Raw genomic sequence first — 12,216 nt, 5'->3', positions numbered from 1 at the left:
TGTGAAGTCTCACCCTGAGACCAAGGGGTACATCGACTGAAAAAGGCTCAGAACCTCTGCTATAGACCCAGGCCATCTCCCCCCTCTCTCCGCCAACATCCCACCCGTATGCACCCCAGACGCACGCCAGGGCGGTGTTCTACCTGTCCCATGGGCCAGAAGCACCGAGGCCTCGCTGCCTGCTGCTGCTGGTGGTAGCAGGGGCTGTGCACAATGAGGGAGGGGGCGTGTGTTGGGGGTGGGGGGTGCTCTTTGTAGGTGGGGTACCACATATGTATTCACCCCCACTAGCATCGCCATACATACACCCACATCCCCTGTACACACTCCACCCCTCCTCATATACCCAAGCCACCCTCCTTCTCCACACATGCCAGAATCCCCTCGACACACACATTCAGTCCCTGACAAACCCCGTGCCCACACATACACCCACACCCACCCCCCCAACAAACCCCACACACATTCAAACACACACCCACACCCTCCCCCACAGCCCCCCCCCACACTCCTCAATACCCCACCACAATGTACACAAGTAAGACTTCATTTTAAGCTATTATGCAATCACCTCTATGTACACTGTGCAAACACAATCAGGACAAAAATATTTTTTGAATTCAAATCAACATATGGCATGTGATTTTTAATTTAGAGGTGTGTTTGGGTGCCAAGATGGTGAACCCCCTGACCAAAATGAGTATATCCAGGGGTAAGGGGAGGGACTTCTGGTTCCAAGATGGCAACCAGGGGGTGGGGCACCTGTCAAGGGGTGGGGCTACCCTTGCGGCCCTTGACAGCTTGCCAAAACTTGTTAAGCTGCCCTCCAGCCAAAGTAATTGCCTGCCTCTGGTCTCAGCTATAGAAATGCCAAAAGGTAATGGTAACTTTGTGTGTCAAGAGGACCTTGTTTCTGGCTGTTTAGTCCTTCCCTTTTGCCTTCATCCAGTAGGTATGCAGCAGCCTCCCATGTGGCACACAGCAGCAATGGATGACTTCTCCGCCTTCCAGAGGAAATGGTTTGAGGTGGCATTTGTGGCAGAAGAACTCTTGCACTCAGAAATCCCAGCATTCCTCCTACCTTGGCTTCCCAGCCGTCCAGCCTCCTATGCAAGTAGGCACAGTTCCTTTAGCCGCAGTTTCGGAGGACGGAGCCAGGCAGCTGCACTATTAGGTAGATGCACAGCACAGGTGACATCTGGGGAAGTACAAGGGGATACTTTGAAGGGGGAGAGTGGCCAACCCAAGGGTGTGATCTCACGTGGACCAGTAGCAAAGTCGCATCTCATACTGGCCTTACGTGCGTCATGCAGATGGTCTTGTTCTCATGTGTCCAGGGTGTGTTTCACTGGCTGTGAGGGACAATCTGTGCTTGTTCTTACCTGAAGGCAATAAAAACATGAAATATTTCCACCATCCCCCGGAGCTGGAGGAAGAGGTGATACAGGCCTCCTGTCTCCTCGTTGAATCAAGGTCTCTTTAGTTCTTGCTATGCACAAAGTGATGACAATAACAGCAGCAGATCTCCACTTAACAGGTCTGATGTCCCTGAACAACTGCTCTCACTGGCAAGAGTCCTGCTGTTACCTGTCTTGGTAACATGGGACGTATGTTATGTACCAGTTGGGAATACTACTAGTCGAGGCTGCCATTTTAATAACCAGAGAGAGCCTCTGGGCTCTGGTATGAGCTAATAAAGAAACTAAAGTGAATTGACATGGTATGGGGCAGGGACTTGCTTTGGCATGCTGGATGTGGGGGAGCTACAGTATTCATATGCCAGCCACTACCCTGTGTTAAGTGAAAGCTGAACTAGATCTATTTCATTCAGGTTAAGTTGTCCAGATTTAGCTTTCACTTTTCAACGTTTGTGTGAAAGTTACCATGAGTCATCTGCTTTGTGATGGACCCTAGTTCCCTGTTAACTCGCTTGTATTTGATTATCCCTCACAGCTTGCAAAAGATCCCAACAGTGAAAGAGCCAGGTTTTGAATAGAGAACCTCAGGACATGCAGTAAGGGGATGACATTGCATATCTTTCTCAAAACCTCCTTGGACTTCTTATTGGAGTGCCAGGAAAACCAAATTGTGCCTTTTCTGCCACTACCAGCCAGTGAAATGCATCGGCTGTATGTCTTTCTGTGTGCTTTGTTGTCTTCTCATTTATTTCCAGGCCAGCTTGAGTCACTTGCTCCTGCCATATTCTGTACCTCCCCTGTAAAACATGCCGGAGGAATCCTTGCTTTTGGACTGTAACTTCAGGCTTATAAGATGCATCTGAAACTCCTTTATCAATTAAGAATAACAAAGAAAATCTGCAGTGGTGTTTTGTTACATATTTGACATCTCTGACAAGAAGCAATAAGCTGTTGTCTTATGTTGTAGCTGCATCTTTTAAACCTAAAGGTATGGTGATTTGTGCATCTCTGAAAGCCTCGTTTGAAGAGGAACAGCACAAGAAACTAAAAAAGGGGAGATCGGGGGAAGGCTGGAAACTGAAAGATTCATTTAATGTGGTCTAGCCGAGATGGGCAGGAGTTTTTTTCTTTCTGTCTCCCCATCTTTACCATGTGATAAAGCTATTATTTTGGGCTGCACCCAGCCTTTTTACCATAACTCTTGTGTTAAATGAACCTGAGCTCAGGCTGCCACAAAGGCAATGTGAGGCCCCCAGGGCATGGCCTGGCCTCTGTCACCATCTCACTGTGTAGTCTTGATAAATCATTTTCCTCCTCTGCATCTGTTTCCCCCCTGTAAAATGGGGATACTTATTCCTTAACCAGCTTGGTTTTCCTTGATTGACAAGCAACTCAGTCATGTTGTCCATTAGGGTTTGTTCAAAAGGATGATGGAATTTTCTTGCAGAAAACAGTATGGCATTTCTTTTCAGAGAGGAGGAAGGTTCTGTGCCACTTCTGTGCTGTTCCTCATTTTAAACATTCCAAAAATGTCACCAGCATATCTGAGGCAGGAAGCTTTACTAAACCCAGATGACATTCGGTCCACGTGACTTCACTGGTTCCCCTCTTGCCTTTGGTTGGCTGTGTTTTTGATTTCTTCCCCCTTCCCCCACCTTCCCTAAGTGTCAGCCTGTGATGTGAAAATGGCATGCAAGTGTTGGGAGCTCTGGAACAAGCTCTATGTACCCCCAAATCCATATCCTTGTCCACTTCCCTATGAATTGCCCAGTGATCATTCCCTTTCCCTTCCCTATGGAAATCCAATCTGTGATGTACCTAATCATGTTCCTTTTGATTTATAGCAATGCATGCACTAGCACTTGTAGCCATGTACATAGTGTAGTCCATGGTTGGAGAATAACCTGTCTGCTCCTCTCCGGTGTTCATAATGTCATTAGTTAAATAATCAGTGATACAAGACACAATTGGGAACCAGGTGAGTTCTCTGAAAATCAGGCAAGTGCATAGAAAGAGTCTTGTTTACAAAAGAGCATCTGAGTGATGTTCTCCAAGTTGGTCCTAAACACCTGTTTTTATTAGCATTTGTCATGTTCTTTTGTCAAGCTACAGTAATAGCAGTAGCACAGTAATCCAGCATCAAGGAGAACCATCTCCAGCCAAATTATAGTAGAAGCAAAGGTAGGAATTCTTTGTCTATTTTGGAGACAGACTTCAAACCTCAGTTGGGTCCACTGGGATGCTGATGTTAGATGCATGCACTGCACCTTCCCTCTAAGAAAACCACAGAATGATTAATGCACCACAGTTCAAAATGCACAGATCGGGAAATGCTAAAGTGAGGGTTCCTGCAGTAGTATTATGGCCGTAATGTACATCCTCAGCATTTTATATTTAGCATTTAACAGTATGGATGTGTATTAAACTATCCACTTAATCAGAAATGCAAGAAGCAGCAGTGTAATTTATGGGGCAGGACACTGGACCTGGGAGTCAGGAGACCTGAGTACTATTCCTGGCTTTGCCATGAATCTGTTATGTGACCTTAGACAAAGTCCTTTCCATTCCATCTCTGTTTCCCCTCCCAATCTATTTAGACTGAAATCTGTTTGAGGCAAGGATTGGTATTTGCAGTGTGCTAGTGGAGTGCCTCAAATAAGGAGGCATTAATTTTGATTGGGGATCTCTAAGCACTACTACAGTGCTAATAACAGGATAGAAAACGCTGTCAGTGCAATAATCAAGAGAGAACATTGCTGCAGGGACCTGAACTTTTATATTTTCTTGCCTTTTTAACACTGAAAAGATGTGCAGCTTTAACTGTGCAATAATGCCAGGTGGCTTTTTGGGGTTGGGGAGATGCATTTAATTCCTGATTTATTTTTGCTTTTGTAAACCATGAAATACTTCTCTCCTGATCTGAAACCATGTACTGTTGTGATCTTCTACGGAGACATCTGAACAGCATTAGAATTGATTTGGAGTGCATTACTGGATGTATTTTAGATTTCTGCCTTCTCCTTTTTGCCACATTGTAGTGTTTTTTGTCTGGTACGGCTAAATTGTGGCTTAGGTCCATTTTCAGTGAGTAGGTCCTGGGACTGACTCATGCTCTAGGTCAGAGAGTGGCCTTTTGCCTCAGTTTAGATGTCACTTAACTGTTGATAATGTTTCAGGAGGGAGGAAGCCCTCAGGTGGGTGGAATTTTTTTCTTCTGTTTGTTCTTGTTATCTAGACCAGCCTGTGTTGTGTTGACCAGGAAGTGCAAAAGGGGAAACTAACCCATGCCAGAACGCTCCTAGTCTGACTTTTTTCCTTTCCTTCTCTTCTGGATACATTTATTTTTAACCCTCCTACTGACTCCCACCTGTGTAGCTGCCACAGTGCCTGAACAACGCACAGTGACACTGGATGTCGATGTGAATAACCGCACTGATCGCTTGGAGTGGTGCAGCTGTTATTACCATGGCAATTTCTCCTTGAATGCTGCCTTCGAGATCAAATTGCATTGGATGGCAGTGACAGCAGCAGTCCTTTTTGAGATGGTAAGGGCTCTTGTGGCCTGGACAGCCAAAGAGTTGTGAGGTTGCCTTGATATGCATGTCCCCTACTCAGTGGAGCAGGGTAAAACAATACATATGAAGCTAATGGGAAGTGCGTATGCTAGTAGAAGATGCTGTGAAGTGATACTGGCATTTATTTTGATGGGCAGTTTTGCTCAGTACTTTCATTATAGTGCATGTGTGTTTCTGTGAGGAGCTCTGTCACTTCTAGGTATAGTTGAATGTGTGTGTGTTGAGTGCGAATCATTCTACTTGAGAAGTAGTAGTCTCCTGCTTCTGAGGGGTTAAATTTACCTTGTGTACCCATTCACAAGACCTGTGCTTCATGTAAGTCCAATTGGAGTAGCACATAGGTCTCATGCTGGTTCTCTGCACAGGAGTAAATCTCAACCCTTGTGTCTTGGATTTTTAAAGTGGAAATAAGTTAAATATTTTTTATGGCGATTTATAGGCAGGCTGCCTGTTGTCCCAGGCCAGCCACAACTCTTTTTAGTGCTAGGACTAAAAAAATGCAAGAAAAATATCTCTATATTTGTTTAATTTTTTTCTTTACGTTTTTAATGTGACAGCTTCTGTGTGAAGGCTGGCACTTATAAATTCTAAGCTGTTTAACATGTGGCCTATTAGCACTAGTCAAATATGTCCCCCTCCACTGAAAGTTTTGTTCATATCTTTTCAGTTAAGCAGCAGTGTTTAGCCATTCAGAATAAGTGAGCTGGATCAGTTTCTGGAGAATGCCCCATTTAAAACACTTTCTGATTTATGTTAATGTTAGAGTGATGTTGTGGCCATGTTGGTCCAGAAATTATACAAGAGGCAAGCATATTTGGGGCGTGTTGTCTTTGATTCAACTAGTTGCCTGGTTAGGATAGAATTAGACAAGACTTTGAATGCAAGACACTTAAATTCTGCAATCTTGTGCTGCTTTGCTTACGAAGATGATTGCATGCTCAGGATGCAAGGCAAGCAAAGCCCCTGATGGCTGAGCACAGCTGATTTATTCTTGACAAGACAACTTGCTCCTCTGCACATAAGTACTCTTCATGTGTCTATTGCTGAAACCCTTTCAGGTTCAGGGTTGGCATCGGAAAGCCACATCCTGTGGCTTCTTGCTGGTTCCAGTCCTAGAGGGTCCATTTGCATTACCCAGTTACCTGTATGGAGACCCACTCCGAGCACAGCTGTTCATCCCACTTAATGTTAGCTGCTTGCTGAAGGAGGGCAGTGAACATCTGTTTGATGGTAAGAAGTGTTCCTCTGCTTCTCTTGGGTAACTTCCTACAGATACAGCTCTCACTGAGCTGCACAGCTGGCATAAAGGAAATCCACCTGCCATTCTCCCACTGGCTGGATAAGATGCCAGCTATTGCATTTCCTCACTTCCTCTGTCAAGAGCACAGCCCCTTTTTAGCACATGGAGGAAAGCTCTGTAACACAGGCAGTAAGTAGTGCCATTGCATTGGCTTGTCACCAAGAAGTGCATTGACAGGGAGGGTTGTGTGCTGCTCATTCTCCTGTGTTGCTGTACTAGATGCCCCCAGAAAAACTGTATCAAGTTGCTAATTATGTTATTTTGTAAAACTACCAAAGCCCATTCTGGCTGCAGCTCCTGTCTCACTTGTTAGCCATCCTGCATTTGTATCCTGCACCTGTTCGTATCTCCCCTTCTCTGAAGTTACACTGGGTAGACTTTCATGATTGGCATGCTCTTTTTTGTTGCCATGGTTACCTCAGGATAAGAGAGTTTGCACATGAGATTAAGGGCTAGAAACTTCAGTCAGTTCTTTTTTGTGCAGCATGACCTCTCCCTTCCCAATGACACTATTGCGATAAGCCTCAGTTGGGAGGTGTCCCCAGAGATGAGAGCTCAGTCATTCCCAGCACAAAGGTGTATAGTGCAGATGGTGTAGACAGATGACCTGAAAAGGGACACTGATTACAATTTTAAAAAAAGACAATTCTATTGTTTTCATTAACACTCCCCCCAGAGTCTAGCTGTACAGGTTGAATGGGTGATAAGTCCTCCGAGTGCTATAGGGCATGGGTAGCTCCATTGACTCTGCATAGGTTGTTTTCAGGGCTGAGATGTTCACTGATCGTCATAATCATTTTTTCCTTGACTTTCCTTCCCTTACTTAATGTATATTTTGTATTTGGGGTTAACAGATTCTCAGAGAGGGGGTGGTTGACCTTAAATGCACCCCACTCTGCAACCCAGCCAAAAAAATTAAAGTTGTAAATGTACCCAGAATGGGCATCACAAGCATGGAAGCTGGTACTCTGATGGTCACAGGGACTATAAGAACCACAGCACCCTCCTTCACACCACATTTATTCCTTCCCTATTCCTCAGTGTTTCCAAAACCCAATCTAAGAGTCGATAGATGGATTAATTAGTGGTATCTTTAAAAATGCCTCATTAATAGTCTGTTGGGCATTAAGTGAAATTGCTGGAAGCAAAAACAGATTATAGGAGGAGGCTTAAAGGGATAGGGGAAGTACACAGGAGCCCTCATGGCTTAGTAAAAACTAAATGGTTCTAGGTAACTTTTGCCTGATTCTAATTTCAGGTTTTGAACCTGAAACTTACTGGGATCGCATGCATCTACTCCAGGAGGCAATTGCATACAGGTATGTTCAGAGCAAGGTGAGTAAGAGTTAAATCCATCCTCAGATAGGGTGATGGTGAGAGTGTGGTTGTACACATGGGTACTGGAGCTTTCAGGCAGTACTGTCAAGGCTGAGACCTTGGCTATGTGCCATCTGCTTCCATTAAGTCTTCTGTGAAAGATACTTGGTTAATTAGAAAGTCTTCTGATGTTTGTGTGTGGGAGGCAGTGTAGATGAAGTACATTTGGATGAAGTATGTTTGGCTTGAGATGTGGGAGGAATACTTCACCTGATCTGGATGTGACAAGTGATTGATAATGACAGAGTGACGGGGATATGAGACCTAGAGAGGAGGCTGGGAACAAGTTGAGAAGAAACTCCTGGAATTCTTCTGAACTCTTCTTTGTGTGAGAAGGATTTATCTACCCTCTGTACGGTCCTTGACTGCCAGTATGTTTCACAATGCTGCTCTTGGGTTCTTTATTCATTGTGCAGAATCTGGATTTTGACTGTCTAACATGAGAACGTTTTCATCAGACTAAAATGTGTAGAGCAGTGTTCTCAACCTTTTTAGAGTCAGGGCGCCCCTTCACAACTTTTCTTTTCAATGTGGCGACATCACCTGTTGAGAACCATTGTTGATGTTGCCTCAACTTACTTCAGTGCTTTTCAGCCAGGTACTGCTGTCCCAGGCACCTGCTGCATAGCTGGACTGGGAAGAGCTGCAGCACATGCATATCCTTCTGTATGGAGCTTCTCTGATAACCCTAAAGCAGCAAGGTAGTGGGCTTATGCAAGCAGCCCTTCCTAATCTGACCCTGCATGGCATCTCCTGGAAACAAAGGCAAGCAGGGCAGGTGGAACTGTCCTGTGCTTCTCTGTTTCTGGGAGGGTGCTGAATGGGGGTGTTGAGGAAGGAAGGTTTGCAACACAAACCAACTCTCCTGTCTGCTTTACGGTTATTAGAGAGCGCAAATGGAGGAGGAGTGCATACGAATGTTAAAGCCCTGTGCATGTGTCAGTTTTACCTTGCTGTTGTGGGACCCCTCTAGGAGGTCTCAGTACTTCAGGGTGCTGTGGCAGTCTGGTTGAGAACTTCTGCTGTAGAGGGACGAGCATTTGTAGAGCAGTCCTGGCAGGGTGGCTGGAAGGTCCCTGTGCAGTACTGTCCAGTCTGTACAAGCAATCCTTAAGGCTTGAAACAGCCTTAGGAAATTCTCTGTTCTGTAGTCTCTCCTTATATGTATACAAGGGGTAGGCAACCCCTGGCACATGTGGCATGTAAAGGCATTTTGCTTGGCACTTGAACCTTGGGGAGGAGGGGGCCGGGGCTGCACTATCACAACAAGGATCGGGCCCCTTGTAGCTCCCCAGTCGTCTGTGCCTGGCATGCCAACATCTTACAAGTTGAGGTTGCAGGTGTTTTTGGCACTCTGTCCAAAAACATTGTCAACCTCTGGTATATACAATGGGGGCCTTTTAACACAGACTACTGGGTAGCACCCTAAACTGGTCCATTGGTTCCCCTGTTCCATGCACCAACTTTGTGTTCCAAAACCTGCACCCAGCACTCAAGGCCAAACTTGGTTTTTATCATTTTCTCCCCACTTGCTTTCAGTGATGTTTAGTGGTGGTGTAAGTGAGCATTGGGAAGTTCCTTCTTTCAGTGGAGTAACTATGGGGGCATAGTTCTCCTTCTGCCTTCTTTTCCCTCGTATGCACTCTTCCCCTATGCCTGTAACTTCACTCCTTCTAATGCGTGTTTCCTCAGATTTGGATTTGTGCAGGATAAATACTCAGCCTCTGCATTCAACTTCCCAGCCGAGAACAAGCCCCAGTACATCCATGTCACGGGTGAGTAATACTTGGCAGGCAGTGAGGTCATGGAGATTATAGACAGGCAAGGGAACCATTTTCCTCTCCTAGTTTGTGTTCTCAGTCAGTGGCACTGATCTTCATAATGTTACCAATCAGCTAAAAAAAAAAAAAAAAAGCTGTCTTAGCTAGGGCAAGGTGTCTGTAGCCTATACAAGACAGTGGAGAGACAAATAATAACCTCAGATAAGCACAGAACTTCAGTAATTTTTGTCACTAGTGAAAAACATGAGGTTGAACAGGAAACTTTAAAGTAGTTCCTGAAACTTTTATATCCAGGAGACACTGAAACATAAACCAAAGTTCTGAGTGTACCTTGAGCAGGTAGTCTCATCTCAAAGATCACAACTTCAGGGAAAAATTCTCTTCTTCCTCCTCTCCCCTCCCTCCACACACTTATGGGAACACCCTAACTGAAAAATTTAGGAGTCCACACGCACCCTCTACTGACCTTCACTAATTGTGATGATGTATTGGTGCTATTTAATTAAGCTTCATGCATTGTTTCTCAGGCTCTTGAAGACTCAGGACAAGCATCGTGGCTTCTTGACCTAGCAGGAGACATACCATCTATCTGTGTCTATGAAGGCAGTTTTCTTGAACTGCACCGCAGGAGAACTGCTCTTCTGGCGTGGTTCAGTATCCGCCAAGGTGCAGCAGCTTTAAGCCCAGTTTGTGGAAATGGGAGTCTCCTTCCTAGTTTGCTCTGAGGCCCTTATGGCTAAAGGCCAGCAAAACTTGGGGGCATCTGAACTCCAAGCCTCCGGGCTTGGGCCTGCAAGTAGGATGCTTGCCAAAGGATTTGGAAACATCTGAAGCCCCAGGTGTGGGTGGAGGATGTTTGCCGGTAGCAGGGCCACTTATGGTTCTGGACTCAGATATGGATGTAGTTTTGACTAATTTAGCTTTGGATACAAATTAAAGAAAAAAAGAAGTTATATCACAGTGAAATAACAATGCTATTGGGAGTTTTGCTGAGGCTTGGGGAGGGAGGCAGCAGGAAAGCTGAGTTACTTAGTTGGAGATTGCTCTGAAGTTAGAAAGAATGAGACCGAAACAATAACTTTTCTTCCCTCACTCCCAATGCAAAAGGCTCTGCTCTCAAAATATGGAAGTTGTTTCCCCCCAGGGAATAAAGAGCCTCTAGGGAGAACTTGTCCTTGCAGGTGTCTGGGCAAAGCAAAGTTCTCCTTTACCTGGGCCAGGTCACAGCTTTAAAACCCTGCCTGTTTTCCTCAGGGACTGTGTTTCTGCAGCTGCCTTACTCCAAGCGGAAATTCTCTGGGCAGCAGCGACGGCGGCGCAACTCCACCAGCTCAGCCAACCAGAACATGTTCTGTGAGGAGCGCGTAGGATACAACTGGGCCTACAATAGCATGCTGACCAAAACATGGAGGTCCAGCGCCACCGGGGATGAGAAGTTCGCCGATCGGTTGCTGAAGGACTTCACAGACTTCTGTTGGAACAAAGACAACCGGCTTGTCCAGTTCTGGACAGACTGTCTAGATAAGATGCATGCTAGCGCACCCTGAGACCAGAGTGCGTCCATAAGAGAAAAGTAACGGCTTGGTCAAGTGGTGAAGAGCTAGATGCAGAGAAGCTGGAAAGGGCTTCTGTTAGGATGAAGTAATGCTGAAACCCAGAGGGGCCTGACTAGTATTTGCTGTTGATATTCAACAGAAGCTGATTGGGCTCTTGGGAGAGTAAGCTGGGATCTTGTCCCTTCAATATTCATCAGCTGGAGAGAGTCCCTCCCACTTCAAGTAGGTGCAGCTCCTGCTTGACAAAACTCCAGCTAAATGGAGCAGAGGCAAACAATATGGGAGCACTGGTCATTTGAAGCAAGCATCACAGGGAAGGGTTGCGATCCACGTTTGCTCTGTGAAAATGATCAGGGACTGTAAGTCTGCGGTATTCCTGGCAAAACCCTGCCCTTGTCATCTTTGGTGTGGACATAGTTGTGTGCATATGTAAGATAAAATGTACAGTATGCTTATGCTCTGTGTTTATACATGTAAATATATTAAATGAAAATGCAGAAAGTCAAAAGTGAAATGCCTGAAGGAATGCGTCTCTTATGACCAGCCTTGCCTCTGCACAGGTTATGGTTATGTCCAGTTTGCCCTAAATCGGGCGCTGTGTCCTTCAGACTTCCAGGATTTGCTGGCCCAAGCTCTGAACCCTGAGAAAGGTACCTTGTTGCCAGTGATTGCCCCTCAGCTGCAGGCCACCATTCATGTTCATGGAGAAATCGGAACAGACCAACTTAAGGTGCACCAGCTGAACACAACGCGGGGCAGCATTTGATAGCCGGGGCTGGGGTTTAGGTGGCTGCTCCCCCGTGGGGCCCTGGCCCTGTTTGAGGAGGCAAGATGGGCTCTGCTGGGCGCCTCCCGCAGCCAAGAGCTGAGCTCTGGTCGCCCTGGGCTGGGCGGAGGAAACCCTTTCTCTCGCGTCGCGGAGCTCCGGGGAGCGCCCGGGCGGGTGCAGACGGACCCGCTGGCGGGAGGAGCGGAGCCCCGAGCGGCGGCGCGGCTCGGCTCGCTGCAGGCGCCGGGCGGGGCGAGGCCATGCCGGCTGCCGCGGGGTAAGGCGGGGCGCGGAGCTTTGCTGGCGGCTCCAGGAGCCCGGGTGCGTGTCCGGGCGGGCTGCAGCCGCCCCCGCGGCTCCCACGGGTCGTCCGCCTCCTTCCGCTGCCTCCGTCTTCGGACGGCCCAGGCCGGGCCGGCCCCCGGCTTGACTCCGCCCTG

At 46.7% G+C, this 12,216-nt stretch overlaps 1 protein-coding gene across 10 annotated transcripts in view; it reads left to right on the top strand.

Moving 5' to 3' along the window:
* Nucleotides 1–11,464, top strand: part of DEPDC5 (DEP domain containing 5) — a 75,425-nt gene extending 63,961 nt beyond the window's left edge. For 8 of the 10 annotated variants that reach the window (XM_019539178.1, XM_019539174.1, XM_019539179.1 and 5 more), the window contains 6 exons: nt 950–1,174; nt 4,794–4,963; nt 6,052–6,223; nt 7,552–7,612; nt 9,363–9,445; nt 10,706–11,464. In XM_019539178.1, coding sequence (XP_019394723.1) covers nt 950–1,174; nt 4,794–4,963; nt 6,052–6,223; nt 7,552–7,612; nt 9,363–9,445; nt 10,706–10,998 — 1,004 coding nt within the window. In that variant the 3' untranslated portion in view covers nt 10,999–11,464. The remainder of the gene's footprint in view (nt 1–949; nt 1,175–4,793; nt 4,964–6,051; nt 6,224–7,551; nt 7,613–9,362; nt 9,446–10,705) is intronic. The other 2 variants (XM_019539172.1, XM_019539175.1) reach the window with 2 other exon arrangements.
* Nucleotides 11,465–12,216: the final 752 nt, after the last annotated feature.

This window comes from Crocodylus porosus, unplaced genomic scaffold (assembly GCF_001723895.1).
Source record: "Crocodylus porosus isolate Cpor-Errol unplaced genomic scaffold, CroPor_comp1, whole genome shotgun sequence".
NCBI lineage: Eukaryota > Metazoa > Chordata > Crocodylia > Crocodylidae > Crocodylus > Crocodylus porosus.
The sequence above is the reverse complement of the archived record's forward strand: the minus strand, read 5'-3'. Positions and strand labels throughout refer to the sequence as shown.